The 26,123-nt window shown below is 37.1% G+C and overlaps 7 protein-coding genes across 9 annotated transcripts; 2 read left to right on the top strand and 5 right to left on the bottom strand.

The window, feature by feature from the left end:
- Positions 1-1,909: 1,909 nt before the first annotated feature.
- On the bottom strand, positions 1,910-5,250 carry LOC148174545 (glucose dehydrogenase [FAD, quinone]-like). The gene is made up of 3 exons (XM_088036314.1): positions 4,481-5,250; positions 2,534-3,343; positions 1,910-2,478 (listed from the first exon to the last, which is right to left on the bottom strand). The coding sequence occupies exons 1-3, from the start codon at positions 5,224-5,226 to the stop codon at positions 2,214-2,216; spliced, it is 1,821 nt and encodes a 606-aa protein (XP_087892440.1). The 5' UTR covers positions 5,227-5,250; the 3' UTR covers positions 1,910-2,213.
- A 3,118-nt stretch (positions 5,251-8,368) lies between these two features.
- LOC148174546 (uncharacterized) lies at positions 8,369-13,495 on the bottom strand. The gene has a single exon (XM_088036862.1). It carries the CDS (start codon positions 13,493-13,495, stop codon positions 8,369-8,371), a length of 5,127 nt encoding a protein of 1,708 aa, XP_087892988.1.
- A 744-nt stretch (positions 13,496-14,239) lies between these two features.
- On the bottom strand, positions 14,240-16,246 carry LOC148174547 (glucose dehydrogenase [FAD, quinone]-like). The gene is made up of 3 exons (XM_088036690.1): positions 15,452-16,246; positions 14,613-15,407; positions 14,240-14,567 (listed from the first exon to the last, which is right to left on the bottom strand). The coding sequence occupies exons 1-3, from the start codon at positions 16,192-16,194 to the stop codon at positions 14,303-14,305; spliced, it is 1,803 nt and encodes a 600-aa protein (XP_087892816.1). The 5' UTR covers positions 16,195-16,246; the 3' UTR covers positions 14,240-14,302.
- Positions 16,247-17,621: 1,375 nt separating this feature from the next.
- LOC148174548 (brachyurin-like) lies at positions 17,622-18,870 on the top strand. 3 transcript variants are annotated; one of them, XM_088037105.1, is made up of 6 exons: positions 17,622-17,808; positions 17,859-18,012; positions 18,052-18,224; positions 18,280-18,369; positions 18,416-18,552; positions 18,607-18,870. In XM_088037105.1, exons 1-6 carry the CDS (start codon positions 17,745-17,747, stop codon positions 18,775-18,777), a joined length of 789 nt encoding a protein of 262 aa, XP_087893231.1. In that variant the 5' UTR covers positions 17,622-17,744; the 3' UTR covers positions 18,778-18,870. The 3 variants fall into 3 exon arrangements, with proteins under 3 accessions (XP_087893231.1, XP_087893232.1, XP_087893233.1); XM_088037106.1 differs by having other exon boundaries at positions 18,058-18,224; XM_088037107.1 differs by having other exon boundaries at positions 17,622-17,802.
- A 1,784-nt stretch (positions 18,871-20,654) lies between these two features.
- Positions 20,655-21,718, bottom strand: LOC148174549 (brachyurin-like). The gene is made up of 6 exons (XM_088037243.1): positions 21,619-21,718; positions 21,423-21,571; positions 21,209-21,375; positions 21,068-21,154; positions 20,871-21,010; positions 20,655-20,819 (listed from the first exon to the last, which is right to left on the bottom strand). The coding sequence occupies exons 1-6, from the start codon at positions 21,673-21,675 to the stop codon at positions 20,655-20,657; spliced, it is 765 nt and encodes a 254-aa protein (XP_087893369.1). The 5' UTR covers positions 21,676-21,718.
- Positions 21,719-23,464: 1,746 nt separating this feature from the next.
- Positions 23,465-24,558, bottom strand: LOC148174550 (brachyurin-like). Its single transcript, XM_088035196.1, has 6 exons — positions 24,435-24,558; positions 24,231-24,381; positions 24,018-24,184; positions 23,872-23,970; positions 23,685-23,824; positions 23,465-23,635 (listed from the first exon to the last, which is right to left on the bottom strand). Exons 1-6 carry the CDS (start codon positions 24,511-24,513, stop codon positions 23,471-23,473), a joined length of 801 nt encoding a protein of 266 aa, XP_087891322.1. The 5' UTR covers positions 24,514-24,558; the 3' UTR covers positions 23,465-23,470.
- A 320-nt stretch (positions 24,559-24,878) lies between these two features.
- LOC148174551 (brachyurin-like) lies at positions 24,879-25,949 on the top strand. Its single transcript, XM_088036863.1, has 7 exons — positions 24,879-24,923; positions 24,975-25,002; positions 25,048-25,195; positions 25,241-25,407; positions 25,454-25,540; positions 25,587-25,726; positions 25,776-25,949. The coding sequence occupies exons 1-7, from the start codon at positions 24,879-24,881 to the stop codon at positions 25,947-25,949; spliced, it is 789 nt and encodes a 262-aa protein (XP_087892989.1).
- The last annotated feature ends 174 nt before the right edge of the window (positions 25,950-26,123 follow it).

The raw sequence follows: 26,123 nt of genomic DNA on the forward strand, positions 1-26,123 counted from the left end.
GCTCTCATTTCAATGTTACCTTGTTTAATATATTGACGTTGTGGAAAATTAAAATCTCTATGAACATTTGTAAAACTAGTTAATCGGCCAAGTGCTTAAGACGTTAATATACGCTAAGGCAGAACACCGATCAACTGCTCGGAACGTAATCGTCGCAGGAGCTGACAAACCGCGCACAGTTACAAATTTTTACAAAAAACATTGCGCCGTGAAAAGGTTAAAACGTGTTATATTTTCTAAACAGTTTTCTTCACTATTATTATTTTCTTAATTCTCAGTAGAAAAATGACAAATTTCAGGGGACGATATCTCGCTTAATTTTCGAGCAAACTTGCGTTATTATAGCACATTTTACGCAGAGTTTCACGCAAATTCTAAATCCAAGCTCGAAAACTTGGATCAATATCCGACAACAAATAACTGAGTTATGGCCAATTAAAGTTTTGGGCAGTTAATTTTTGGTTTTTAAATTTTTAAAGAAAAATATTTTCGTAACTGCTCCAGATATTACGAAATAGTTTGCGCCATCGTTTTTCTCGAGTCTTTCTCCCTTAGATTCGCCTTTAAATACCCAAAATTTCTTTAGAATTTGTTCTCAAATACTCAAAATTTAATGCTAGACTTTTTAACGAAAAAAATTTCCCACTCAATAAATTTTGAATTTTTTGTTTTTTGGCTGCCACTTACTTTTTGGCTACCGACATGACTTAGAGTTGCTCTTTCGATTGACGTAACCCAAAGGTATTTAAGCTCGGTTTGGCCTCAAAAATAATTATTAAAAATCACTCCAAAAAAACTTTTTGAAAATAAATTTGTTCAATATTACGGTTATTTGTAAAGCAAACTCAAGTTATTTGCGCTTATTTAACGAAAATTTTACGCTGAATCCAAAATTGGGCAAATTTTTAACGTACGTCAATGGCCGTTTAAATTCTTAGATAGTCGCAGAAAGTTTTAAACAATCTGTGCTCAATATCTTGGAAACTACAACAGGTCGATAGTAAGGGTTTTTGCTATCGTTTTTCTCGCGATTTTTTATCTAAGAATTGGTTCTTAGATTTTCCAAAACTCAAAAATTTGATTTTTTCAAAAAAAAATGAAAAATTTTTGCGTTGGATAACTCGCTTAATTTTGGAGCAAACTTGCGTTATTTCGGCTCATTTTAGGCAGAATTTTACACAAATTCTAAATCCGGGTTCAAAATCTACTCACGACAACAACAAACACTTTTCTTTAATAAAATCAGCGCCTTTCTCTCCAATCATGACTACAGTTGCGTACGGATTTCCGGACACCACAACTGGCATAATGAAACCATAGACCACTCGAAGTCTCTCAATTCCATGAATTTGCAGTTTTGGATTTACGACGGCTAGAAGATCAGTTTTTGGGCCCATTTTACAAGAATCTCTTTGATGGTTCTCGGCAATGGTGTCGTACTTGATGGCACACTCCCAAAACTCGTTCGTGTCAAAACTGTAAAATTGAATTAAACGCAAAATTATTGACCACTTAAACTCACGTGTGGTTTTGAGCGCAAGTTCCATGGTCGTCTCTATAAGCTCAGCGCCGTACTCTTGCACATCTTTCCATAATTTTCGGGCGCAACCAGGTACACCTACCTCCATCAACAAGACACGCGTTTTGCTGCGGCTCTGTTTTATAGTTCCAATTCAAGCCGGGTTTACCAAAAAAGTTTCCCTTCATTGATGGTACTTGGGACCCTGGAGGTTCATCGTTCCCTGCTTCTTAGATTAGTACCTTCTACAGCGGATTTTCACGAAAGAGGGAGTCGAAGAGGCTAAGGAAGAAATGTAGGTATACTGCTCTAGCACAGGTCACCGATGTAGGGCTAGTTTGGGCAACAGCTCATCGTGAAGAGAAAGCAATTACTATTAAATCGATTTTCTTTATAAATTAAGAAGAACAATGCTCTGTGACCAAATAAGATTTGAGTGCTTTAGAGGTCGTTTTTGTGGAAGAATGGCCCGAAGATCTTCGATTACAATATTAATTTAATCAAAAATGTTAATTTCGAAGATCAGCTAGTTCTCGAGGGCTTGTTATCACCGAAATAAGTGGCACGTACCATGATAACACTTGAAATAAATGTTTTGACGTACCTTTCAAGTTCATTTTCTTATCAAAATTGCGCAAATTTGTGACTACTTATTTTATTAATTTTTATTTTCTCTCCTGCTACAACACATTTATCAATTATTCGCCCACTTCTTCTTGATGCTTTCCACTCCTTTCTCTGCAATCATCACAATCGAAGCGTGAGGATTTCCCGAAACAACGAACGGCATGACTGAAGCATCCATCACCCGAAGACCTTCAATTCCATGAACTTTCAACTCTGAATCCACCACCGCCAAAGGATCAGAAGAAGGCCCCATTTTACAACTCCCTGATTGATGGTTCTCTGGTTTAGTTTCGTACCTTATAGCACACGCCCAGAAATTATCGGAATCATAACTAAAACGAAAAATTTAAAATTCTTTGTTGTTTCAATTATTATTATTAAACCAACCTAAATTTGTCGGCACAGTCTCCATAAGTCTCTCTTACAATAGTGGTGCCGTACTTCTTCAACGCAGCGGTTTTTCCTAATTTTTGGGCGATGCGAACTCCAGCGATCAAAAGTTTAACGTCGTGGAAATCAGTGAGATAATTGGGTTGCATAAGTGGCGGAGCTAGAGGGTTTCGGGTTTTCAACCCGATGTAACCTCGACTTCTTGGACGCAGCACCACCGGAGAAATTTCAAATATTCTGTTTTCGGACTCATCGATTTCATTCACTTTTCCGTATCTTGAACAATTAGCTAATAGTCCTCCAAAGAACAACTGGAGGTCTGGGTACGCAGCATCTCCGTGTTTCGTGGTCAATCTTGCTGTAACTTGAGCCATTCCTGTCGAGGTCATCGGACCCTTTCTGTGGTGAAAGAAGTGATGAACGGACAACCAACTTAACTCATTCACTGCTTTTTCGTTGTTCAGACTAAATTTAACACCGAAGGAGACGTGGTTCTGGAGGTTGATTCCGACTCCTGGTAAATCGTGGAGTTGTTTGATGTTGACTTTGTCGAGTTCTTGTTTTGGTCCTATTCCTGAGAGCAGGAGGATGTGGGGGGAGTTGATGGCGCCGGCTGAGAGAATTGCCTCTTTTTTAACTTTGACAGAGAAAGGTTTATTTTTGTAGATGAAGTTTACTTCGGAGATTGATTTTTGGTTGGGGTTTAGGGTTACTTTGGTGGCTGTTGAGTTGACCATGACGTGGAAGTTTGGGCGGTTGCGAGCGGGGCGGAGGTAGGCTCGGGCGCTGCTGAGGCGCGTTCCGTTTCTGAAAAGCAGAACTTATTACTTAATATCAAATCATTGTTAGCTGTCTTTCAGTCTCTAATTCAGACTCGGTCGCTATCTCGGTAATTTATAATGCAATATTAACATATTAGTGCTCATTTTCAATTTCACGCAGAATCCAAAAAGACAAAGTTTGTTAAGATCGGGTTAGAAATAACTGAGTTATGAGCGATCAAAGTTTCAGATATTGGATTTTGAGTTGAAAAATTTTCAAAGCTCAATTATTACGAAAGATTTTGAAAAACGCTTTATTCCATTGTTTTTCTCGGCTCTTTCCACTTTAGAATAAAGCCTCAAATGTAAAAATTCAAAAAAAAAAATTGCGACTCAACCGATGAAAAATTGAAAATTTTTTCCTTTTTTGATCGTTCCTCGTAAACTATTTGCCCTCTCGATCTGAGATTTGGCCAGTTGATAGATCTCGAGCTGCTTTTTCAATAGATATATAATTCAATAACACTAAACGCAGTTTTCGCCCCGAAACATCTCCTTGAAAATGACCCGAAAAACACCCTGCGAAAAGCTATTTCGGTCGATATCTCGTTTATTTGTTAAGGAAATTTGAACTGGGTGGGCTCCTTTGACGCAGAATTTTGCGCTGAATCCAAAATTATTTTTATTTTTCTCGTACGTCAACAAATAACTGAATTAGAGGCGCTTGAAAATTTGGGGTCTGGCCAGAGGGCTAAAATTTAGAAGGTTCAAAAATGATTTTACTCGATACTTCCTGAATTATGGCAAATATCAAAAAACCCTTTTCGGAATCGTTTTTCGAGCAATTTTTTACTTTTAGACAGTTCGAATTAAAATTTTTAATTTTTTTGATGTAGAAGTTAGCTTTAGTCTTTCAGTCTCTATTCAGATTCGATTGCTATCTCGCATATTTATGAAGCAATCTTTAACGTATTGGTGCTCATTTTACGCAGAATTACACGCAGAATCTAAAAAAGTAAAATTTCTTAAAATCGACCCACAAATAACTGAGTAACGGCCGTTTGAGTTTTGGTACTTTTTTTGTTGATAAATGAGTATCACATAATTACATGTTGTTATAATATCGCCATGAATTATTATCAACAATACCATTAAATGTAGAAATTTTCTATGAACTACTTACATGTTGTTTGTTTGGGCAATAGTAAATCCCGTATAATTCCCTTTATTAAGGTCTGCAACAACACTGTATCCCAATTCTTCAGCGGCTCTCATTATATCATCCGCTAGTGTCGGATGATCCGGAAATCTCCCCGTAATCATGGGTCCTTCAGTACCATGAATCTCCCGGTCCACTAAATTTCCTACCTCCACATTCCCTTCAGACTTCTTAAAAACTCTCGTCACCTCTTTGAAACCCCAACCCGGATTCCCCATTTTCTCCCACTCGTCGTAATCTTTGGGTAACCCTCTCATGTACATCATCCCATGAAGAACTCCACTCCCTCCCAGAACTTTACCTCTCGGCCACGTACACCTCTTCTCCGGAAACCCAAGACAAGCTTTCTCTTGCGGCTCCGTTTTAAAGTTCCAATCAACATAAGGATTCTCCAAGAAATTGTTCATCATTGATGGTACTTGCGACGCTGGAGGTTCTTGTCCGCCAGCTTCAAGCAACAGGACTTTGAAATTCGGATTCTCAGAGAGTCGTCCGGCGACAACAGCACCTGCTGCTCCTCCTCCGACGACCACGAAGTCATATTCGGGGTCAGGAGATGAGCGCGGGTTTACTCTTTCGCAGATTTCAGAGACATCGCATTCTTTACGGATTAAGTTGTCGAGGATGCTCATGAAGAAAATGAACGAACTACCATAGCACGTGGTGGCAATGGAGGGACCTATGTAAGGTACTTCACAACCGCAGGTCATTTTCTAACTGGCGGTTTAGCGATTAGGAAGCTTTTAATAGGTGTGGGAGTTCGGTGGCAATGATAGTGTTAAAGATATCTAAAAAAATAGGTTGTTAGAAAGATTTCCAATGCTGTTGCGTTGGTAGTTGTATTGAAATAATTTCAATTATGTCAATGACGCGAAATAATGTCACGTCGGCGAGCTTAGTATGTGGGTAATAGAAAACAAATTACCTCTTATCTCTTTCCTAGGAATTTCTTCAAATTGTTTTTGCGTAATTCTAACTTTTGCTGGAAAAATTATTGACAGAATTAGAACATAGGAGAACAGAGGAAGAACGCTTCTTGGTCTAAATAGGAAGAAGAGCGTCTTTCACTATAGAACACTAGATCAAGATCGAGACCTACATAACCAGCATAAAACTAAAATTTATTGTTAACATTGGACTTGAACAAGTATAACAGTTATTGAAAACCTTGAGAAAGATCGAATTTTCTATTTTATATTACTGCAAATTAACGCCTTAAATTGTAGGTTCGTCGCTTATTGGGTATGTCTTAGTTGAAGTCTCCAACTAGTCAATAACTTTTAAAGAAATTTTTACTAAAGCAGTGGAAAGTCATTTCTGAAGTAGAATTGCTTCCTGATTCTAAATCCGAAACTAGTTTGGTCCATCAGGTCAATTGTGGAACTCTCTCTTGCAGTTTATTATCTTATTATCTCTTGCAGTTTAGTTACACAACAAAGAAAATTGAGTGTTTTTTAGAAAAAAAAATCGTGTTTTGTTAACATTCCAAAATTTTGTAAAAATTGTAATTTGAATATCCATAAAATTGTAGTTTTCTGATGGAACAACTCAAAAATAGTAATCTCCCTAAATGTCAATTCTGTAACACTAAAACCAAAAATCGCAAATTTTTATAGGATCAGAATTCAAAATTTTTTTAAATTGAACACTTTGGCTCAATCATTTTGTAACTTGGCCGACTTAATTAGCAACCTAAAAATAGTAAAATCCTAAAATTTTATTACTGTGGCACTAAAATCAAGAGAACCACAGATTTTAATGAAAAATAGTGAAATTTTCATAGGGTCTAAAAATAAATTTTTTTAAAATTTGTCACTTCGGAACAATAATTTTGTAATTGGAAAACTTAATTAACAATTTAAAATTAATCTTCCAAAATTTTATTGCTGTAACAATATACCAAAGGAATCGCAGATTTTTATGAAAAATAGTTAAATTTTTGCAAAGTTTGAAAATTAAAATTTCTAAAATTAGTCACATTAGCACAATAATTTTATAATGTGGCAAACTTAATAAGCAACTCAAAAATAGTAATTCCCCAAAATTTCACTAAAACCAAAAGAATTGCAGATTTGGCCAAAAATAAATTTCTGTACAGTAGAACCTAAAAAATAAATATTTTTGAATGCCTGATATTGCAAATTGAACTTCAAACATTCGAAATCAGAAAACCATTTTGTCGAAAATCTGTTGACATAAAATGTAAACAGACCAACATGAGTAAAACTAGGAGAATAAGAAATTTATCTTGAAAATCAAAGTCTAGTATATTAGAAAAGTTACAAAATTGTTATCTACTATAAGAAATCTCAAAATTTGAAGCAATTTTTGGTAAATTCATAAAACACTTTTTTACGATTTAATTTTTAATTTGAACTATATTTCTATTTTTAAATTAAACGAATCATTCTCACCTGGCCGCTTGTTTTCACCTGAGCACTGTGTGCAGGAAGTACAGCAAAATTTTCCATTTGAAGTGATAAAATGCCGAAAAATGTAAAAACAATAATTATATTATTCTTATCCTATTCAAATTTTGTTCCATTTGGATAAAATCCAACTCCAACCTCTAATTATGTGATATCAATTGGTCAGAAGTGGAACACTAAGTGAAAGACCGATAAATATTCTGATCTGCAGGACAAACCAAAAGAATTTTAGAATTTTAGAATTAACCGTTTGGTGCGCTTTTTATTCATCTGAGTGTAACATGGGCATTATACCCGAATTAAATACTATGCTTTATCTACAAAGAACATATGTATATTATTATTGATAACAATTTGAATAAATGTGTTATTGTCTAACGTGAAATGTTAGTTTTGATATTTTTTACACTAATCTAACATAACGTAACATGATTATAGCCAAAGCCGTGTGAGAGTCATATTTCCACTTGTTAAAATATGATTACCATTATAATTTTATTAATTTTATGCCGATATCACGATATCACGATACAAGTGTTCTTAATAAAAAATTAATTTGTTTTTTTTTCCTTTGGTTGATAAGATATATCCTCCATTTGTACTCAGAGTTGTTAGTATTGCTGCATTAACCATAATAATAAACACTTTTTTTTATTAAAAAAGCATTAAAATGGAAATGTACGATAAAAGGTAAAGTTAAACACGACAATCCTATTATTATTATTATTATTATTTTTATTTTTATTACTATTTACCAATAACAATGTAGAAAAATGCTAAAGAAACACAGACGAACATAAAACGCAACACAAAATACACATATCAAGGATATATCATTCAAGGAATCTGAAAAATGTGAGAGAATTCAGAAATAAAAACAATTGTTTTTGGGATTTGTAATCGCGGGTTTGAAGCGTTTACCAAACCCGGTTCGATTAAGGTAAGCTCGAAGGACCATATGAATTGAGATTTATTTTAACTATATAGTTTATTACTAACTATTTACACCGTCGACTAAGTACTTAAAACATCTGCCCTTGTTAGATGATTCAGAGGGAATGAATAACTCTGTTCGGGAAGAACCCAGGTAAACCCTGGTCGGGACCTTTTCCCTTTCTTGGGTCTTTACCCGAATTCTCCCGAACAGAGGACAAATCTTCGGAACATGCCGCCCCCTTGAAGTATAACTGATACTTCAACCTTATGGGTTGGCTTACAAATGTACGATTAATAAAACTACCGACTAAACAAATAGGAGACCATAATTACAAATAATATCTAAGTAAAGATAAAAGGTGGAAACTGAACGATAAAATATATACAAGGTATAAACCACTTAGTCTACACTATAAAATCATGATTCAAAAGGCAAAAAACAAAAAAAATATGAAAAATATGAATCGCAAAGTTTTTTATCTCTGCACTAGGGTTCGGTGGGTAAAACGCACACTTTCTTTACGGATCTCTTGACGATCCCACTTGAAGTTTTGACAGACACAACTCGCACAACACTGTCACTTCCTGGGTGAACGTTGGTAATGCGTCCGAGTCTCCATTGAAGTGGCGGTAGGTTCTCTTCGACCAGAACGACCAGCTGCCCGATGGCGACGTTGTTCTGAGTAGTCTGCTGACCCTTGGGACGCTGTTGCAATTGCTGCAGATACTCTCGATGCCATCTGGACCAGAAATGCTGCTGGAGTTGCAGAATTCTCTGCCAGCGAGAGAGTCGATTTATCTTGATTTCCTGAAGGTTTGGTTCGATGGGGTTCATCAAGGCTTCGCCAATTAAAAAGTGGCCAGGCGTCAGAGCTTGCAAGTCATTTGGGTCTTGGGATAAAGGATGGATAGGACGCGAATTCAAACAAGCCTCAATGCGCGTTAAAAGCGTATAAAATTCTTCATACGTTAATGATGCATCGCCTATCACCCTGCGCATGTGCTGCTTTACACTGCGAACTGCACGCTCCCATAACCCGCCAAAATGAGGGGATCGCGCTGGAATAAAGTGACATTTGGTCGCGGTTATTTTACAATGGTTATTTATTTCGTCCTGGAACTGTGCCGACATCAACAATTCGCGCTCGGCACCAACAAAATTTGTGCCATTATCTGAGTATAGGTCTCGAATATGACCTCTGCGCGAGGAAAATCTTTTCAAAGCTGCTAAAAAACTTTCGGTTGTTAGATCTCCTACTAGCTCGAGATGAACCGCTTTAGTTGAAAAGCAAACAAATAGCGCGATGTAGGCTTTGACCCTTTTTGGCCTTCTGGTTTTACCGTCTCGAATTAAGAACGGTCCGGCGTAATCGACTCCGGATACGTAAAAAGGGCGCAATGGTTGAACCCGATTTTCCGGAAGATTACCCATTTTTTGATTCAGCCGCACCGGGCTCGCTCGTACGCATTTTATGCATTTGTGAATTATGGAGCGTACCGTGTTTCTACCTGAGAGCGGCCAATATTTTTGGCGAACGGCAGCCAAAGTTGCGTCGTTTCCTGCATGTAACTGAGATTCATGCGTTTCTCGTATTATCGCTTTGGAGATGTGATGATTGGCTGGTAGCAGAATTGGGAATTTCTGATTATACGAAATCGGCGCGTTTTTTAAGCGACCACCCACTCGGAGGAGTCCGCTGTCGTCGAAGAATGGGTCCAGGGCCGCGAATTTTGTCCGTTTGTTATTTTTACCGATAGCCTGAATTTCGTTGCAGAATGCCCGTTGTTGGACATGCTTTATGATCTTTGCCGTTGCAGACTCTAGTTCGTCCACAGTGAGGCTACTTGAATTGGCGCGGATTTTGTTTCGCGTGGCTTGTATAAATCTTAGGCAATATGCAACTACCCTTTGCAATTTGCGAAACGATGAGAATTTAGAGATTACCGGCAGTTCCTCCGGTTGGACCTGTACTACATTTACGACCGAAGTGGCTCTTTGTTCTTGCCAAATATCGTCCCCGACTAAGTTGGATGTTTCAACTAATGTGGGCCATTGATCAGAGGTTTGGTTAAGCCAATGTGGTCCATGCCACCATAGGTCGAGCTGGCGCAATTTTTGCGGCGTGCTACCGCGAGATACAATGTCCGCTGGGTTGTCCGCCGATCTGACATGGCGCCACTCGTTAGATTCACTTTTGTTTTGAATTTGGGCCACCCGATTTGCTATGTATTGTTTCCAGGTTTCTGGTTTACTGTTCAGCCATGATAATACGATTGTCGAGTCAGTCCAAAAGTATCGTTTTGTTATATGTACGTTTAGAATGCCGATTATTTTAGTGGCGAGTTGAACGGACAGTACCGCCGCGTTTAGTTCTAATCTTGGCAATGTTATCAATTTTATGGGTGCTACCCGTGATTTGGCGCTAAGGAGAGTCACTGAAACGGTTCCATCATTATGGATGACTCTTAAATAAATAGCCGCACCGTATGCCTTTGACGAGGCATCCGCAAAAGAGTGAAGTTCTATTGCGGTTACTGTTGTTGTTGGTATTACCTTACGCGGTATGCCATAGTCCTTTAAGTGATTTAGAGTATTTACAAATTCAACGTACGCGTTTTGTATCTCGATTGGTACCGGTTCATCCCAGTTTAATTTTAAGTTCCAAAGTCCTTGCAAGAGAATTTTTGCCTTGACTATGACCGGATTAATAAGACCGAGAGGATCGAAAATCCTCGCGATAGTTGAAAGTATCGATCTTTTCGTGATCGACTTCGTGTTGTCAATGTTTGGGGGATGGATGTTATATTTTAATAAATCGTTGGAACAACTCCAATGAAGGCCTAATATTTTTGTGTCTTCTGATTTATGGAAATCAACATCTACAACTTCCATGTTTTCGCATGAATTTGACGCCCATTTTGTAATTTCGAATCCACCGGATTTTAAAATGTCACTAACTTCCCGTTTTATTGTTAATGCGTCTTCTATCGAATTCGCGCCCGTCAAGAGATCGTCCATGTAAAAGTCTCTCTTTATTATTGCACATGCTCTTGGATGATGGTTTTCATTTTCATTTGCTAATTCGTGCAGGGCTCGGACGGCTATAAAAGGAGCGCAGGTAGTTCCGTAAGTAAGAGTGGTTAGGTTATAAACCTCGATAGGGTCGCTTGCATTGTCGCGCCAGAAAATTCTTTGAAAATTTGTGTCCTCGGGTTCTATCAAAATCATTCGGTACATTTTTTTGATATCGGCAGATAATGCAACTTGGTGAATGCGAAAGCGACACAGGATAGAAAAGAGGTCTTGCTGTAAGGTGGGGCCGGTCATTAAGTCGTCATTTAGACTAATCCCATTTGAAGATTTAAATGAGGCGTTAAACACCACCCGAATTTTGGGGCCTTCCGGCGTTTGTTTAAATACCGCGTGGTGTGGCAGGTAAAAGCTGTTGGGAAAAGCCAGGTCCCTTTTGGGAACCGTCACCATATGGCCGAGGGTCCGATATTCTTTCATGAATTCTTGGTAAGCAGTTTTAAGGTTTGGGTTTTTATTGAGCCTTCCTTCTAAACTGAAGAATTGCCTCAATGCGCCGTCCCTTGTGTTTTCCCACTTTACCACACCTTTTAAGGGTAATTTAACTCGAAACCGACCGGATGGAGTTCGAAGTGTATTTCGGAGAAAGTGATTTTCGCAATTTACTTCTTCCTGTGTAAATTCCTTTTCGGTTGGTGTGACAAATTCATGGTTTATGAATTTCGCGACGTTATCTTCTAAACTCGATTCTGTTGGATTTACATGACAAGATACATGCACATGAAGGTTTGAACGTTGATGATTACCGGAAACCACTTGACCGCCTACGATGTAACCTAACTTTGTATTTTGAAAATGTGGTTGATTTCCGTCTATTTGAATTGGGTTTCCGATTACCAACTGCCAGTACAACTGGGCTCCGATTAACATGTCGACTTCGCGGGAGATGTTGAATTCTGGGTCTGCAAGTGTTATGTTGTCGGGAAAACTAATTTCGCCCTTGTTAATCGTTTTTGACGGCAGGGGAGATGTAATTTTTTCTAATATCAAACAAGAGAGGTTTGCTGCGAAATCGCTTACTCGAGATTTAATTGTGATCAAGGTTTTTCCAAGTGTGGCCTTTCTTGCATCGCTAATCCCATTGATAAACTCCGCGTTCCCTTCTGCTGCGATGCCAAGTTTTTTGCATAGATTTGCAGTTATTAGATTGACTTGTGAACCCATATCTAATAATGCGCGACATTGTTCGATTTTTCCGTTTGAACCGTAAACGAAAATACTAGGTGTAGACAAAAGAATTTGATTTTTTGATTGAACTGTGTTTGCGGAGGGGCCGGCTTCGTCTTGGTGTAATAGTGTGTGATGGCGCTTATTACATATTCTACAGGTTGCGGTGATTCGGCAATCTTTAACGAAGTGATTTGCTCTGAGGCAATTGAGGCAAAGGTTTAAACTGTCGCGTGATATGTTTAATCTTTCATTTGTCGACATTGCTAAGAACCTTGGGCATTGACTTATGTTGTGCCCTTCTTTACAAATTATGCAAGTGATTTTGGTAACCGCGTTTGCGATTCGACCGAGTTGCTTATTTCCGCGGGACTGCCTATTTGGGGCCGCTGGAACTGGTTTTGGATTGGTTTTGGGCAGATTTTCTTTACCTCGCTGATTAAGTCGTTCTACTTCCTGCAATATTTGATGGCGCTTGACTAAGAAGTTTTTGAATTCTTGGAATGTTGGCGGTTCCTTGCCTAACGCGATCTGCCATTCCCGCCTTGTCGCATAATCTAATTTTTCTATCAAAATGCCAACTAGGAGAGTATCCCAGTGGTCGACGGGTTGCTTTAGCACCTTTAGCGCCGCGAGGTTATTGTTTAAGGTGTCCATCAAATCCCGGAGTTCTGGTGCCGACGGTTTTAGAATAGCATCGATATTTAAAATGTTAGACACGTGCTCTTGAATTATCAAGCGTTTGTTGTCATACCGGTTTTTTAATAATTCTATTGCGCTTTCGTAATTCGCTGCCGTTACCGTCAAAGATTCTATAGAACGAAGTGCTTCGTCCTTTAAGCAATCCCGTAAATAGTAGAACTTCCTAATATCCATCATATGAATGTTTTCGTGGACGAGTGCCTTGTAAAGCTCGAAAAACGCCGTCCATTCGCTATGTTTGCCTGAAAATGTTGGAAGTTCTAAAGGTTTTAGCACTGACTCAGGAATTTCTGGCCCACTTTTGGTAATGTTTATTACCGTACCCGTATTTTGATTTAGATTATTGGCTTGACTTACGTTCAAAATGGTTTTAATACCGCTAACTATTTGGTGGAATTTGGTTTCCACCAGTTCGCGCTCCGTGCTATGTTCTTCCTCCAAAGCGGCTTCATCCTCGGCCGTTTGATACTCCGCGATTTCAATTTGAGTTTGTACGGACTTATAGCTTTTGAACAGCTCCGTTACCTCCGTAAGACGCGAATCAAATTCTAAGGGATCATTCCCTTGTTTAAAGTTTTTGACTGCGGTTTGGCACCTTGTGATTTGGCCTTTGATGACTTTGCGTTGTGTTTTCAAGTCGGCTAATTCCGTCATTTCGGGGGTTATTGTTGCGATTTAGGCAATGATGAGCAATTTGCTCAGGGTGATAGTGAATTATTTGACACAACGCTGCTTGTTTGATTTTTGTACATATAAGGGAAAGTAAGGGACTGACCTTAGACCTTCTAGATGTTCGACTGCTAGAACTATGGACTTAGCGACGGACTCTTGGATTTTGGCTTTCGCGACACTTGCGAGGTGATGATCTTCTCGGAGATGCTTCTGTTGATCTCGTGTTTTTTCTCGATTTTTCACTTCACTAATGCACTGAATTGCTGGATCTGGTATCCGGCTCGAAGTTGACCAAAATGTTTTTGGGATTTGTAATCGCGGGTTTGAAGCGTTTACCAAACCCGGTTCGATTAAGGTAAGCTCGAAGGACCATATGAATTGAGATTTATTTTAACTATATAGTTTATTACTAACTATTTACACCGTCGACTAAGTACTTAAAACATCTGCCCTTGTTAGATGATTCAGAGGGAATGAATAACTCTGTTCGGGAAGAACCCAGGTAAACCCTGGTCGGGACCTTTTCCCTTTCTTGGGTCTTTACCCGAATTCTCCCGAACAGAGGACAAATCTTCGGAACAACAATCTAATGAGTTTTAATAATCTAAGAAAATATCTCCGTATTATTAAGAATAAGAAAACCTGAATCTAAATGTAGAATAAAAGACCCAAATGTTAGATTGAAAACTGTTGACATTTATTTACCGTCTCCATTAACCTATCAACCTCCAATACTTTAAGAATCACAGTCTTAATTAACGTTTTTGTCATATTAAAGCTTCACCTGCGCTACGTACCTAACCACTTCCTCTTAATGAAATAAGCTCCTCTCTCCGCAATCATAACAACAGTAGCCTGAGTATTCCCCGGCACAACAATCGGCATAATAGACGCATCTATCACTCGAAGTCCATCAACTCCATGAACTCGAAGCGTGGCGTCCACAACAGCCAACGGATCAGAAGCCGGCGCCATCTTACAAGAACAACACTGATGGTTCTCCGGAGCTGTTGCAAATCTGATGGCGCACCTCCAAAACGAATCAGAGTCGTGACTAAAACTAAAATCTAAAAGTTTGTTTGGATAATGAAGTACCCACGTGTAGAGTCTCGAGCAGTTTCCGTACTCTTTTCTTATGATTTCCGCCCCGTAGACTTCTCTTAAGATTCTCGTGTTTGCAAGCTTTTGCGCAATGCGCACTCCCTCCACGAGAGTGTTGAGGTCTTCGATCTCTGTTAAGTAGTTTGGGTTCATGGAAGGTGGAGCTAGTGGATCGTTGGATGCGAGTTTGATAACTCCTCGACTTCTGGGACGGATGGTAACTGGAGCTATGGAGACGACTTTACCAACGTGCTGAGCTCCTGGACATTGTGGTTCGTTCAACAGACCAAACCGGGAGCAATTCGCTAAGAAGCCGCTGAAGAAAAACTGTAGATCCGGTCGGGATGGGTCTTGGGCGTACTTCGTAGCGAGTCTTCCAGTGACTTGGGCCATTCCCGTGGAGGCAAGAGGGCTTCTTCGGAATAGGAAGTAGTCATCGGAGGATAACCAGTCGAGATCGTTGACTGCAGGTACTGACTTTAATTCGAAATTCAAGACGAAGGAGACGTGGTTTTGGAGGTTTTTCCCAACTCCTGGTAGGTCGATGGTGTGATTAGGCCCAATTCCTGACAGGAGGAGGAGTTGTGGTGATTTTATAGCACCCGCGGAGAGGATCACTTCTCGTCTCGCCCTTATGAAGAAGGTACGATGGTTGGAGATGAACCGTACTCCAGTGGCGCGTTTGTGGCTTAGAAGAATTTTGGTGGCGGTGGAGTTCAACATTATGTGGAGGTTGGGGCGGTTCCGCGCGGGGCGTAGATACGCCCTTGCACTAGTGAGTCTAGTCCCATTTCTACAAAACAACCACTCAGAGTAGGAGGAGTCTTACGCACTCACCTGTTATTGGCCTGGGCGATGGTAAATCCCTGAAACGGTGCTGAATTCAGATCATCCACCACAGGAAACCCCGCCTCTTTTGCCGCCCTTAACATATCGTCAGCCAATCTCGGTCGGTGCGGAAACCGACTCGTGGTCATCGGACCCTCTCTTCCATGCTCTTCGCCACTTACCAGAGCACCGATTTCTTTATTTCCTTCAGACACTTTAAAGAACTCCAACACTTGCTGGTAACCCCAGTGCTCGTTCCCTTTACCCTCCCACTCGTCGTAATCTTGGGGTAAACCTCTTATGTACATCATCCCGTTGATCACTCCACAACCCCCGAGAACTCTTCCTCGTGGCCAAGTGCACCTTCTCTCAGGATAACCAAGACACGCTTCTTCTTGTGGATCCGTTCTGAAGTTCCAATCAATGGCTGTTCCCTGGTAATTGTTCATCATCGATGGTATTTGTGAGCCTGGTGGCTCATCGCCTCCAGCTTCAACCAGAAGCACCTTCCAGTGTGGAACTTCTGAAAGTCGTGCCGCTACCACAGATCCCGCTGATCCTCCTCCGATGACTATAAAATCGTACTCCAGGTCCGGCTCTCGTTGAGAGGAGACTCTTTCGCAGATTTCGGAGATTTCACAGTTGTTGATCGCGAGAGTGTTGATGAGGCTCATAAAAAAAACGAAGGTGTTGTTGTAGCACGTGGTGGAAAGAGATGGACCAACGTAGGGCGCGTTGCAGCCACAGTGCATTATGTACGAGCGGGAACTTTTTACAAAAGACTATTTTAACAGTAATGGCAATAATCTATGGAGTAAGTCGTAAACAGAACAAGATAAGTTGACGGCACGTAATTAAGGAAAATTAAAAATAGTCAAGTCGATAGCAAATACGTGGGCAGTGTTGATAAAGAGTCGCGTTTCTGGAGAAATGGTAAAACTTGAAGACAATGAAAATTTTATTTTTTCCAGCTTTCCTGAAGCTTCCGTTGATGGTAAATTGTACTTAAAGAGGTTTTTAATTCGAAAACCATTTTCAAGCTTCATTTTTAATGCGGCATCAATCAAAAAATTGAATCAAAAACGTGAGATTTCTCAAATTTACCACTCGATATTTCAAAGTTGGTGACACTGAAAATTGGAGAACTGTCACAATATTGTCTAAACTAACCTAACTTAAATTTAGTTGTGCTTGGATAGTACTAAAGGCAAACACGAACCAGAAAAATGCTTGGGAAAGGCATTTTTGCAGTAAAAAGGTTAGTTTAGGCATAAACCGACGTTTCAAAGTGACAGATATTTAATTCGTAGTCACACAATCTTCGAAATTTTGAGCGGGAAATTTGAAATTATACATTTTTAAATTTCATTTTTTTACTAATGTCGTAATATCGCAGAATTCTAAAAATTGTCTCCATATTAAAATTTTCAAGAGCACATCCACGATTGACCAAATTTAATTTGCAGGTTCGGGAAACCAAGAAAAAAATTAAATTCAAATTCTCATGTTATTTTCCTGTCCAGCAAAAGAACACTTAGTACAGTCCAGATCATTCAAAGATAAAACTAAATCGGCGTTTTGCAATATGCAGATCAACATATCAACATGCAATCTGGAGAAAATAGAAAAATTGAAGATTTCGCCGAATTTGAAGATCAATTGATCACTGCGTTTAAAAAATTTGTCAAAAAAAAACATAAAAGTAAAAGGTGGCATAAAAACATATCTACTAAAAAAAGTAAAGAATTTTCAACAATAGAAAAGCACAAAAACGTTACAATAAATCAAATTCTTTTTGTTTTTTTTTCAAATCATTGATATTTTTCGAAGGAAGTTCTAATATAGAATTTGCTTGTCTCCGAACGGATGTTTGCAATTAACTTCTTATCAATAATGAATGATTCCTTATCTTAATTGTTCGCCATGTGTACCGTACAGCCGGTTAATTCATTGATCGTTTGCACTCTTATAATCCTTGTTATGGGCCAGAAAAAAATGAGCTGAATCAAAGTGATAATAACATTATCAACATGTGAGCTATTGACATTACTGGCTTTGTGCAACAATAAAACATCGATAAACAAGTATTCGTTAGTTCCTAAAGAGGCAATATAAACTTTATTGCGCTAGAAAAGTTCCGACGAAATTGCCCCATTACAGATCGGAACTGTGTAGTCTAATTTACACTAATCCGTCACCGAAAACCTAATCATTTGATATCTACAATCAAAATAAAGTAGATAATTTTTTGTAGCCACCTGATCGTATAAGTAGTAATATTACTGATTCTTTGACTAACACAATGATTTTTTTTGTGGTGTCTCTGTTACTTTGGACAATTGGTGGGAGCTATGGAGACGGTTTCGGTAATAATTAAAACTTTAAACATTTCGCTTACTAAATATGGTTGCAGCAGATTCTAGGATCATTGGAGGTGAACCCGCTCGAGCTGGACAATTTCCTTTCGCCAGTGCTGTTCGTATAAAAAAAACTCTCGACAGTGCGATTTTCTGTGGAGGAGCTCTCATAAGTAGTCAATTTGTCATAACATCAGCGCACTGTATAGACTAGTAGGTAGACCCAAAGTTGTACTTCATTTCAATTACTAGTTTTAGTGCAGTGGAAATTCAGATCACTTTAGGTACGAATATATTGTCCGACAACAGCACACATATTGTAGTTTTGAGTTCGTCAAGATATCACATTCATCCCGACTTCGACAACGAGACTTTAGAAAACGACATTGCCATTATAGAATTCCGACAACCTGTGCAATACGGCGGTACAAATGTCAACAGTTTTTAAAGAATAGAATTGTTATTATTGGTTCATTTTAGACTACGTGAGCAAGATTCATCTGCCGGTGGTTGCTTATGGCGCTAATGTTAATATTACAGCCATCGGATGGGGGCAAACCAGTGATGACGGTAGATGGCAATACTTCTTTTGTGTTTTTTTAAATAGATTTTCTAGAGAGTTCAACTGAAGATATTCTGAATTTTGTACCGATGGTCACCATTTCCAACGACGAGTGTAAGCTAGTTTATGGAGGACAGATTAAAGACAGTATGATTTGTATTGTCGGCCAATACGACGAAGGAATTTGTACAGTGCGTTATGGAGTTTGAAATTTAGATTTTGATTGATTAGTGTTGATTTTGCAGGGTGACAGCGGTTCACCGTTGGTTTACTTCCTTAATTATGTTCATCCGATTCTTATTGGAGTTGCCAGTTTTCGGAGTGGTGAAGGATGCGAGACTTTTCAGCCTTCGGGATATACGAGAGTTTTTCCTTATAGAGACTGGATTTTGAATATTACTGGACCGATACAGTGATGAGGAATTGTGGCTTGTTTTTGAATAAAATGTAGACTGTTAATTTAAGGAAGAATATTTTTATTATTTAAAAATATATTATTTTTGAGTCTCTATTGTTACCTCAGAAGTTGTGACGCGACGCCAAACTATCGGTAATAAAAATAAGTTTTTGCGTCAGATTCTTTTAAACTTGATAACTATAAGTGTACAATTAAAGTAAAACAAAAATGTTTCCAAATATGCAATCTAAAAATTGTCTTAAACAGTTCTAAAATGAAAAACATCCACAAGACTTTAATTGTTTAAATGTTTTGTATTTTATTATGTTTTTTAAAATGAACAATGTTGCCAACAAATTTTTATTTAACTATAATTTCCTATTTACCTGTTTGAATTAGGTATAAACAGGTAGATACAGCTTGCACTTTGTTATCATTATCATGACATAAAATATTTAATCTAATAAAAAATATGTATTGACCATTGACTTGACTGATAGATATAATTATTAATTATAAATACATTTCCAATCATTTAAGAAGTCTTTGAAGTTTGATACTAAGTTCAGAGGACTATTATTAATAAAAAAAAAACGCTTTGTATTTCTAGATAAATTTATTAAAGCTTGTTCAGACTCTTTGATCATAACGATTTTTAAGATTGAACGTTTTTTCAAAAAATACTTATCTAGACACGTCAATTTTAGTTTATTGGATTTTGAAATTTTTCTAATTTTAATAACAATATAATAATAATTTTAATAATAAAATAATAAGATTCTTTAAACTTTTCAGATCTTTTACATCATGCAAAGATTTTTGGGGTCTGCTTCAAAAGAAAAATTTCTAAAATTTGTGTTTTTTTTTTCTACAATTTTCAAAGTAAAGTAAAACATTTAAAAAAATAAATTTTTCAAAATTTTATACTGTAGCACTAAAATTACTAAATCTACGAATTTTAGTTGAGAATATCTGAAAATTAAGCTTCCTTCTCAAAATAAAAATTTTTAAAAATTTTTTCCTTTGCCCTAAATTTTTGCAATTTGATCAATACACGACCCAAAAATTGTAATTTCGTAGCTGTAGCACTAAAATTACGAACTTTAGTGGAGGATTTTAAAAATTATTTCTTTCTCTTTAAAATGAAAATTTCGAAAATATGAGTTTATATTTTTGACTTTATATTTTTGAAAATTGCTAGAGTTAATACACGACTCTAAAATAGTAACTTTCCCTAATTTCGTAGGTATAGCACTAGAATTACCAAAAGTACGAATTTTAGTGAAAGAAACTTTTGGGTTCCTCTTCAAAATGGAAATTTTCAATTTTAACAGCAATATAATAATAATAAATAATAATAAATGTGGGTACTTAAAATCTTTGACGTTTTGTTGTACAATATCGTTTAGCATCTATAAAATGGCTTTTAATGGACGACGTCCGTGATAATAAAGTAAAACTGCCCCTTATCAGTAAATAAATAATTGTCAAAATACAATTATTTTTCAGTTTACGAGGTATATGTATTCATACACACTTCTAGATTTGGTAAGAAGAAAAGATTCGTTAGCTTTCGACGCTATTCCAGTTTTTTTTTCCATTTTATTTTAAATTTAAATTGTGGGCTAACAAAAAATGAAATATGCCCAAATGGAACTCAAAAATTCATAAAAATAATTAGTTTAAAAAGCAGAAAACGAATAAAAAATTATGTTCAAAATTTGTTGCCAAGTTATAGGTAGGTAATTCAACATAATTTGTTTTTACTTTTATTAATAAATTTCATAAATAATTGAACTTTACACCGCTTTTTTAGAAAAACTTATTGTTGATAAAATTCCTGGGCAAACGGCAAAACTTTCACAAAATTTATTGCCTCAAAATATTACAAAAAACCTAAACTAACTCTGTAACGTTTCTAATCCAATCAATAAACGGAATGACTCTCGTAAACCCTGAAGGATCAGTTGTGGCGCAACCCAATCTGCTCCTGAAACTTGCCACTCCCACTACAACAGGATTTCCGCCAATGGTTTGGATAAGAGGTCCTCCCATATCACCCTACAAAATAATTTCGTAAATTCACATAAAACTAAACTCGGTCGAACCAACATTGCAAATTCCTTCTTCGTAATTTCCGGCAACGCACAACATGTCGTGTGTGATTTGAGACCCGTAAACCAACTGGCACTCATCGTGGGAAATTGTGGTCACTGTGACGTAGAGAAGAGAGTCTGACAATCCCGTGTTGACTGAAAGTCGAATGTTAAATTATTTCGTTTAAAAAGGACAAGAAAATCTCTTATTACAGTCGTCGATTTGTCCCCATCCGATTGCAGTGACGGAAGTGTAGTCCGGTACGAAAGTCGTGGGCAAATTTATAACGCCAATGTATTCTAAAAAATAAAGTTAGTGCCAACATAAAACCGGAGCTTCACAGAGGAACTTACGATTGAATTCAATAGCAAGTCGCAGTTTGATCAAAGCAACATCATTTTCCAAAGTCTCTGGGTTATAAGAAGGATGAATAAAATACGTGGAAGTGGCCAAAGTCACGCGATTGGCATCGCTCGCTGTTAGACTATTAGATCCCAGGAGAATTCGGAACGAAACGGCACTAAAAACTATAGTGAAGATACAATTACCATGATTTTCCCCACTCACCCATCGACACACTCAGCGGCTGAAACAATCCACTGGTTGCTGATTAAACTCCCTGAATAAAAATACGTTCCTGCTGACTTTGTAACATAAATGGCTGCCGCGTACGGAAACTGACCACCTCTTGCTTGTTGGCCGCCTACAATACGCGTCTGAAATTTTTTAAGTTTAAGTGGATGAACAGGTTTTATTAACTTACTTGGGGTTTTGGAAAAACTGCGACTAGAAGGGTGAAAAAAATAACGAGACTCTTCATTGTAAACTAAAAAATTGGATGGTATTGCAACAATGCGGTTTTGAAGTGGAACTTCAATTCTTGGTGTTATCGGTACTGTTTTTGAATAGATAAGAGAGTCAGAATGGATTTAGATTAAAGTCAGGGTAAGCTGTAATCAATCAATAGTGAGATGTGGGATAATCTTGGTAGAAATGTGTGGATAAAAGGTTTTTCTTTAATTATATCGTGTCTTCTGTAATTTATAGTCTATAAATTACTTGTGTTAATTATAAATAGATGAAAGGGATTTCACAATTGTTTCAAATGACAATAAAATAGTCTCTTCTTATTCCAAAATATAAATATTTTGATCCACAATTCTGTAATTTGGTAGAGTTACTACACGACTAAAAAGTAGTATCTTTCTCAAATTTTATAGGTATGGCATTAAAATTACCAAGTTTACGATTTTTAGTGGAAGATGTCGAAACATTTTGAGTTTTCTTCCAAATAAAAATTTCTAAAATTTGTGTTTTTTGTTATACAGTTTTGAAACTTGGTAAAGTAAATACACAACTCGAAAAAGGTAATTTACCAAAATTTTATAGCTGAAACACTAAAATAACCAAAATTACGAATTTTAGTTGAGGATATAGGAAATTTCTCAAAATAAAACTTTCAAAATTTTGTACCCTTTGCCCCAATTTTTTGTATTTTGGTAGAGTTAATACATGATTTCAAAATTGTAACTTTCCCATGTAGATGTAGCATTAAAATTACCAAAAATACGAAGTTTATGGAATTTCGAATATTTTTTTTTTCTCTTTAAAATGAAAATTTCTAAAAGTTTTTTGTTTTTTGCCGTACAAATTTGCAAATTGATAAAGTTAATCTACGACTAAGAAGTGGTTGCTTTCTCAAATTTTATAGCTGTGGCACTAAAATTATCAAAAGTACGAATTTAAGTGGAAGATGTCGAAACATTTAGGGTCTTCATCAAAATAAAAATCTCTAAAGTTTGTTTTTTTTTTGTTCTACAACTTTAAAACTTGGTAAAACAAATACACAACTCAAAAAAAGTGATATCCAAAATTTCCTAGCTATAGCACTAAAATGACCAAAATTACGAATTTGAGTTGAGGATATCAGAAATTTTTGCTTTCTCCACTAAATAAAAATTTCTAAAATTTGTCTCCTTTGCCCTAAATTTTTGCAATTTGGTAGAGTTAAGACACGACTCTGAAATAGTAACTTTCCAAAATTTCGCAGGTGTAGCACTAAAATTACTAAATCTACGTATTTTCTCCTCAAAATAAAAATTTCTAAAAATTTTGGTGTTTTTTGACAAACAAATTTGCAAATTAGTAAAGTTAATGCACGACTAAAAAATAATAAATCCTTGAACTTTCATAGCTGTGACACTAAAATTACCGAAATTATGAATTTAAATTGTAGGTTTTGAAAATGTTTGCTTCGTCATTAAGACGAAAATTTTTAAAATTGGACTGTTTTTTCTAATATTTTGCAATTTGGTAGAGTTAATACAATACTTAAAAGTAGTAACTTTCTCAAATTTTATAGCTGTAGCTTTAAAATTACCAAAATTACGAATTTTTGTAAAAGATGTTGAAAATTTTTGGTTCATCTCTAAAATAAATATTTATAAAACTTGCCTCTTTCTCTCTACAATTTTGCAATTTGGTGAACTTACAAATCAACTTTAAAATTTTTTAAAATTACCAAAATAGATGGAAGATGCCGGAAATTTTTTGTTTCTCTTTAAAATGAAAAAAAAAATAATGCTAATAAATTATTTTTTTTACTCATATGATAGTCACATGTCAGTTACATTCATTATCCATTCTTTATATGGCGCTGTTCTTAAAAACCCAGAAGGCTCCGTGCTTTCGCAACCATTTCCACTAATAAAACTAGCGATGCCTCCTATAGCCTTGTATCCCCGCCCTAAGTCTACCACAAGTGGACTACCCGTATCTCCCTAAAATTTCGCTACAATTAATTTCATTGAAATTTCATTAAAAACTTACATAACAAGTTCCTTCATTATAGTTGCCTTCAACACAAAGAGTGTTGCTCGTGATTTGACTACCATAATAAATTTGGCACTCTTTATTTGATAGAGCCACGACGGGAACAGTTTGGAGCTCATTCTTAAGTTCTGCCTCCTCTAAATTTCGGCAATCATAATAAATAATTTTTATTTTTCATACTTACGGTCACTTATCTGACCCCAACCGATAGCCCACATATCTCTGACATTAGATTCAGGTGCAGTAATGTTAAAATAGAACACGTCGAGTACTCCCAGAGTCACTAACACTCTTATATTAGAACCACCTTATTTTACTTGAAAAACTTACTATCATATTCAATGGGGCTTCGAAGCTTAATTAGACCTATGTCATTCTCCAACGTAAGAGGATTGTAGTCTGGATGCAGAACGTAATTAGAAGTAGCCACAGTAATTCTGTTGGGGTCGTCTCCAGCGAGCTTGTGGGACCCCAGTAGAATCGTAAATAAAGTTGCTCTGCGAAAAAGAATAAAATAGTGTATATAATAACGTTTGTTTTTACCCATCGACACATTGCCCGGCTGTTAAAATCCACTGGTGGTTGAGAAGACTACCACCGCAAAAGAAGCGGCTGTCGGCGGTTTGGACGGTGATAGCCACTGCGTATCGGTACTGACCCGCATAGGCGTCAGTACCGCCTATTATTCTTGAATCTGGAAGAATTCAGGGATCCAACAGGAACTTTGAGTTTGATTAAAAGACTTACTTGTGTTTCTTGATTCTCCACAGTTTAATAGTGTGAAGAAGCAAATTAAAATGAGAAATCCCTGCACGAATAAAGCCATAGTCTGATTTTTCTCGAAACTAGAAACAGTTATAAGTACTGATATTGATTTATATCGGTTGCTATTTATAGTGTCATTGAATTTTTCTAATCTGCGAGCTGTAAAGTGGTAGGCGAAAGCCATTTTTAGCCAGAGGAGAATTTTATTTACTTCCACTTTTTATCCATACTTATTTTTTTATGTTGGTCAAATAATTAAAATGGCGCTGTTTTTTCCGGTTGCTCTTCCACCTTATTTAAGCCGGATGGAGGCAGAGGATTAGCGCAACCATAAACTCATGATAAAACAATTAGATAGCAGAAACTCGCTACAAAAAGAGATCAAAACATCCACAACCACACATTTTTAAAAATCCATCAATTACAATGAAAATAGTCGCAACTTTAATCCTCATCTGTAGAATTCTAAAAGTAAGACGAAACTGTTTCAATCCTTTAAAATTACAGTTTTTGTGACTCTAGGTCCTCTCATCTCCAAGCGTAGTTTCAGGTACTTCTATCCTTTGAAATGAACGAATTTAACCTTATTTTTAAGAGCGCATCGTTGGAGGTACTGCTGCAAGCGCGGGACAGTTTCCCTTTTCAGCTGCAATTTATGTGCAAACTGCAACTGCAAGTTTTTTCTGCGGAGGAGCTTTGATTGACAATCAGCATGTACTAACAGCTGCACATTGCGCCGAAGGGTAAGAATTCGATACTTGACGAAAAAAACTAACACTCTGTTTCAGAGCGACTCAGTTTACCATTCGTTTGGGGTCCAACAGCCTCAGTACCACTGATCCAAACCGCGTCACTGTTGCAACAAGTACACATTTCATCCATCATGGGTACAATCCTGCCAACTTGCAGAACAATATTGCAATAATTCGACTTCATATGCCCATAGAATTCACAAGTTAGTTTTCGGTGTTGAAAGAGACAGGTTTAATGGGTGGTTTTAGGTTACATCAAACCCATAGAATTGTCTACGGGTGAGGTAACTATGTATGACCATATGACGGCTATAGGATGGGGGCAAGTCAATGATTGTACGTATGGCGGCAATTTTTATCCATACTTTATTATTTTTTGCAGCCTCACCAGTGCTTTCCGATCATCTTCTTTATGTCAGTCTTATTACCATCAAAAACGAAGAATGCATGAACGTCTATGGGTTACAAGTCACGGAAGACATGGTGTGTGCTGTGGGTAATTACAACGAAGGGACGTGCATTGTAAGTAAGTACAAAATTATTGTACATTAATATGAAGAATTAATTTTAGGGCGACACGGGAAGTCCTCTTATTGAGCATATTTACATTCCACAAAGCGTGAGGTTGGCAGGCATTTCCAGTTTTATTAGTGGAAGTGGGTGCGAGCAGCCTCATCCTTCGGGATATACAAGAGTGCATACATTTATCGACTGGATTCAAAGTGTGATAAATGCCCAATTATAGAAATGTGAAATAAAATAAATTAGCTCGGACGAATAAAAGCGAGATAATTTGTAGAAACATTTTAATTTAGTTTTAATCAATAGAGGTAGTAACCAGCCAGCATCACTGTCTAGTTTAATTCTTTTATATTTTTTTCCATTTATTAAAGTATTTGTTACACTTTTCATAGTTCTG

The sequence above is a fragment of the Gnatocerus cornutus genome, chromosome 5 (assembly GCF_029298725.1).
Source record: "Gnatocerus cornutus isolate USDA-ARS CGAHR chromosome 5, icGnaCorn1.1, whole genome shotgun sequence".
Lineage (NCBI taxonomy): Eukaryota > Metazoa > Arthropoda > Insecta > Coleoptera > Tenebrionidae > Gnatocerus > Gnatocerus cornutus.

Bases quoted from the DNA above. Each gene is read 5' to 3' on its own strand.
- LOC148174545 (XM_088036314.1), bottom strand. From the start codon at position 5,226: ATGACCTGCGGTTGTGAAGTACCTTACATAGGTCCCTCCATTGCCACC. The intron at 3,344-4,480 runs GTAAGTAGTTCA...TCTGCTTTTCAG, and splicing joins ATTGCCCAAACAAACAACAT to AAACGGAACGCGCCTCAGCA. The intron at 2,479-2,533 runs GTTGGTTTAATA...TTTTCGTTTTAG, and splicing joins GACTGTGCCGACAAATTTAG to TTATGATTCCGATAATTTCT.
- LOC148174546 (XM_088036862.1), bottom strand. From the start codon at position 13,495: ATGACGGAATTAGCCGACTTGAAAACACAACGCAAAGTCATCAAAGGC.
- LOC148174547 (XM_088036690.1), bottom strand. From the start codon at position 16,194: ATGCACTGTGGCTGCAACGCGCCCTACGTTGGTCCATCTCTTTCCACC. The intron at 15,408-15,451 runs GTGAGTGCGTAA...GTTGTTTTGTAG, and splicing joins ATCGCCCAGGCCAATAACAG to AAATGGGACTAGACTCACTA. The intron at 14,568-14,612 runs GTGGGTACTTCA...TTTTAGTTTTAG, and splicing joins AACTGCTCGAGACTCTACAC to TCACGACTCTGATTCGTTTT.
- LOC148174548 (XM_088037105.1), top strand. From the start codon at position 17,745: ATGATTTTTTTTGTGGTGTCTCTGTTACTTTGGACAATTGGTGGGAGC. The intron at 18,013-18,051 runs GTAGGTAGACCC...TTCAATTACTAG, and splicing joins TCAGCGCACTGTATAGACTA to TTTTAGTGCAGTGGAAATTC. The intron at 18,225-18,279 runs GTACAAATGTCA...GGTTCATTTTAG, and splicing joins ACAACCTGTGCAATACGGCG to ACTACGTGAGCAAGATTCAT.
- LOC148174549 (XM_088037243.1), bottom strand. From the start codon at position 21,675: ATGAAGAGTCTCGTTATTTTTTTCACCCTTCTAGTCGCAGTTTTTCCA. The intron at 21,011-21,067 runs GTAATAAGAGAT...TTCGACTTTCAG, and splicing joins ATGGGGACAAATCGACGACT to TCAACACGGGATTGTCAGAC. The intron at 20,820-20,870 runs GTTGGTTCGACC...ATTATTTTGTAG, and splicing joins ACGAAGAAGGAATTTGCAAT to GGTGATATGGGAGGACCTCT.
- LOC148174550 (XM_088035196.1), bottom strand. From the start codon at position 24,513: ATGGCTTTATTCGTGCAGGGATTTCTCATTTTAATTTGCTTCTTCACA. The intron at 24,382-24,434 runs GTAAGTCTTTTA...GAATTCTTCCAG, and splicing joins TGGAGAATCAAGAAACACAA to ATTCAAGAATAATAGGCGGT. The intron at 23,825-23,871 runs GTAAGTATGAAA...GCCGAAATTTAG, and splicing joins TTGGGGTCAGATAAGTGACC to AGGAGGCAGAACTTAAGAAT.
- LOC148174551 (XM_088036863.1), top strand. From the start codon at position 24,879: ATGAAAATAGTCGCAACTTTAATCCTCATCTGTAGAATTCTAAAA. The intron at 25,003-25,047 runs GTACTTCTATCC...CTTATTTTTAAG, and splicing joins ATCTCCAAGCGTAGTTTCAG to AGCGCATCGTTGGAGGTACT. The intron at 25,408-25,453 runs GTTAGTTTTCGG...GGGTGGTTTTAG, and splicing joins TATGCCCATAGAATTCACAA to GTTACATCAAACCCATAGAA.